General features: G+C 32.6%; 1 protein-coding gene across 2 annotated transcripts; it reads left to right on the top strand.

Annotated features, from left to right (window-relative positions):
• The first annotated feature begins 446 nt into the window (after positions 1-446).
• On the top strand, positions 447-2,994 carry LOC126718648 (uncharacterized). 2 transcript variants are annotated; one of them, XM_050420964.1, is made up of 2 exons: positions 447-604; positions 2,191-2,994. In XM_050420964.1, exons 1-2 carry the CDS (start codon positions 561-563, stop codon positions 2,747-2,749), a joined length of 603 nt encoding a protein of 200 aa, XP_050276921.1. In that variant the 5' UTR covers positions 447-560; the 3' UTR covers positions 2,750-2,994. The 2 variants fall into 2 exon arrangements, 1 of the variants encoding a protein (XP_050276921.1); XR_007653001.1 differs by lacking the exon at positions 447-604 and adding an exon at positions 1,244-1,749.
• The last annotated feature ends 227 nt before the right edge of the window (positions 2,995-3,221 follow it).

The following is a 3,221-nucleotide window of genomic DNA, read 5'->3' as shown; positions in this document are numbered from 1 at the left end:
CAAAAACAAATAATTAGACATAAAAGAAATTTTGCTAAAAGATTTAACAACATATCTTTAAAGCCAACAACAGAGGCGTAGCAAAGCAAACTCATCAAAATTCTTTGAATAGATTTATTAGTACTATAATAATGTTTCAACTGGGCCCCCCAAAAAAAAAAAAAAGAAAAGAAGTTTCAAAATGTGGGCCTTTGACGTGGTGATGCATCATAGAATATGCGGCGTAGACAAATTGACAATCGCTGCTCCACTTTCTCTCTTCAAGTTTCTTAACTTTCGCACATTAAACCGAACTAAACAAAAAAATACGGAGCCGTTTAGTACGCTGGGCGTTCCAATCGCCAATATAAGACAACTTTGGAAACTTTGGAGTTGGACTTGTCTTAAAACATTTTCATAAATTTCTAAGAAAGTGAAGACCAACGCAACTGGCCCACTCGCCTATATAATTCTGCAAAATGAAACCACAATGAACTACCTCCAACACTAGAAAACATAAGCTTCTAAGCTCTAAACTTGTTCATTTCCTCAAATTCCTCACTCAGAGAAAGACCCAAGGCATGGACAGCAGCAACACCAATCCTTCTAATCTGAGTTCAGAAGGGTTAGTACTTAGCACAAATTTCTTTGATTTTAGTTTTGGTTTTGCATTTTACTCTTTGGCCTTTGAGTTATAGTGTTATACTAAGTGTTCAACTCCATCTTTTATTTATGTATAAATAAGCACTATTATGTGGCTTCAATTACTGTCCTATTCAGCTTAGTATTAATTGTTCTATATTTGCTGATCTTAGCTCCGAAGGGTACTAATCTCTTTTGGTGTTTTACATCCATATGCATTGCTTATGTGCCCTGATTACTTGCTTTTTTAGTTCATTAATAAATAACAATTGCTTTACCTGCCTTAAATTAATGTCCCAATTTTGTTGTGTATTCAAGCATAGTTTGGTGGGAAAATTTCTAACACTGTATAGCAAAGAAGACTGGCACGAAATCTGGACTCCATCTTTTGTTTGTGTGACTGTTGAAATCAGATAACAAAAATAATACTAATAATAATCCGAGTCCATTTTTGTTTGTGTGACTGTGTTGAAATCAGATAACAATAATAATAATAATCCGAGTCCATTTTTGGTTTGGATTTGCTAAAAATCTTGACTTATATATATTTTGGTAACTTTTACTTTTCTTTTTTTTAAAGTAAACTTTTAGTTTATTTAAAGTTCAAAAAAAAAAAGAAGTTCAAATAAAGATAAACTTCTAGCTTATTAAAGCTGATGGACATAGACACATACTTACACGAATAATACGGAACCAATAACTTATTTATTTATTCGGTCTATCAATCTCACCCACTGTTCTTTTTTCATTTTTTTTTTTTCATCATTTCTATTTTCGGCACCACATTTTTTATCTTCTAAAATTTGAGCCTTATATAATAAGTCTTGGTTGTAATAGAACATTTTTTAATAAGCCGTATATTCTCTATTCACAATTCCACACTCCAGCCCATCTGATAGCTTCATGAAGAACAGTGTTGTCTTTTCCCCAAATTTCTCTTTCTCTTGGTGGAACCTGGAGAAACTTTCTGTTTGGCTACCAAGAAGTTGAAGATAGGAATTGAAGGAAAACTTTGCATCTTATAAAGATTGATGTTTTCTTAGCTGGGAAATAGTTACAATTTGTGGTTGATCAAATTCTGGATGATTCTTTGAGAGTCAACCTTATTCTCAAGTCAACCCATTAAAAGTGTGTAACTTTGATAATTCTTTGAGTTTCTGATTGACATTTGCAATGGTTCTTTTTATCCTCTTTTTCCTATCTTCCCTTTAAAACATATTTAATTCTCATTTTTTTCCTTAATATATTTTTCAATCTAAGCATCCGACAGATCTTAGATTTTTTGATCCAAGACAATATTCTGGTTTGAAAAGACCTCTTTTTAAAGTTAAAGTTGTATAATCTTTAAATTTTTTAGAGGAAAATCAAATTTAATTAAGAAAATCAATACATAAGATCAATGCAATTCTTGATTGAAGGTAACATTATCTCAATCCATATTTCTTGGTACAATTATAAGATAACATATCTGCATCTTTAATGTAAATACAATGTGACAGATGTTGATTTAATTTCTTTATTTTAAACTGTACTTGTAATTTGAAGCTATTTATATGTTTTATTTTTCAGAAATGAGCAAGAATTCCGTTCCTACACAGCATGGCTTGCTGCCTTCAGCTTTTTGCTTGGATTTCTGCTTACACTCCTCGGATGGAAGTATCAAAACCCAAGTGTCTCTGTGTTTGACACACATCATGCAATCATATTGCTTGTGATATTAAATGTATGTACTTGCACTATATCACTGGCAATGATAATAGTACTACCAACTTCCAACAAAACCCATCTCTCTTTCTTCAAGAATGTGTTTCTCTTCTCTGGAGTTTTTGCATGTGACTTGGTTTTGTTGGTCCTTATTCCTCCTCTCGGATGGCTCATCTTCATTATATCTACATCTGTTCTTGTATGGTTGCTTTATGGCTCACACAATCAGATTCTTCGATGCTGTCGACAAACTCTCAAAACAATTTGGCACTCCATTTCTAAGGCATTCCACAGTTTATGTGAATGGTTCCCACAGAGTTTTCATTCAGTTTGGAGAGCACATTCCCAAGCATCTACTGGACCTTCGATGCCGACTCCCAACATAAAGGAGAAACATGTGTTTGATTCGACAAATGATGTCTAATTGGAGATTCGCCTTAATTTTGTCTTTCTTGCGTGGATAATTATAATGATGTCTAATTGGAGATTTGCCTTAATTTCGTCTTTCTTGCGTGGATAATTATAGAATATTTTAAGAGTATAATAACTTGGTAATTCCTCCTCTCACATAATGTGGCTCTCACTAATTAAATTTATAATATAGTGAGATCCACCGTTCATGTGAAAAGAGTACCACACCGTTATTATCTAAGAGTGTTGAATAGTTTTTTCTTATTTAGTATATTTGGTGTACTACAAGTATCTGTATGTTTTGTATATTTCGTGTACTATGAGTCTGTTTATGGCTCCATGTTCATGTGAAAAAGAAGCATAATATATAGAATAATTTCTTTCTTTCAAACATAGATTTAGAACATGGCTTTTGTGTTTTTTGCTTCAAATTCTCAAACACAATTATTCGTGGGAGTATTGATAAAAAAAGGTTGGCATTAGAT

Source organism: Quercus robur, chromosome 3 (genome assembly GCF_932294415.1).
Source record: "Quercus robur chromosome 3, dhQueRobu3.1, whole genome shotgun sequence".
Taxonomy (NCBI): Eukaryota; Viridiplantae; Streptophyta; class Magnoliopsida; order Fagales; family Fagaceae; genus Quercus; species Quercus robur.
This window is presented reverse-complemented; position numbering and strand designations above follow the sequence as displayed.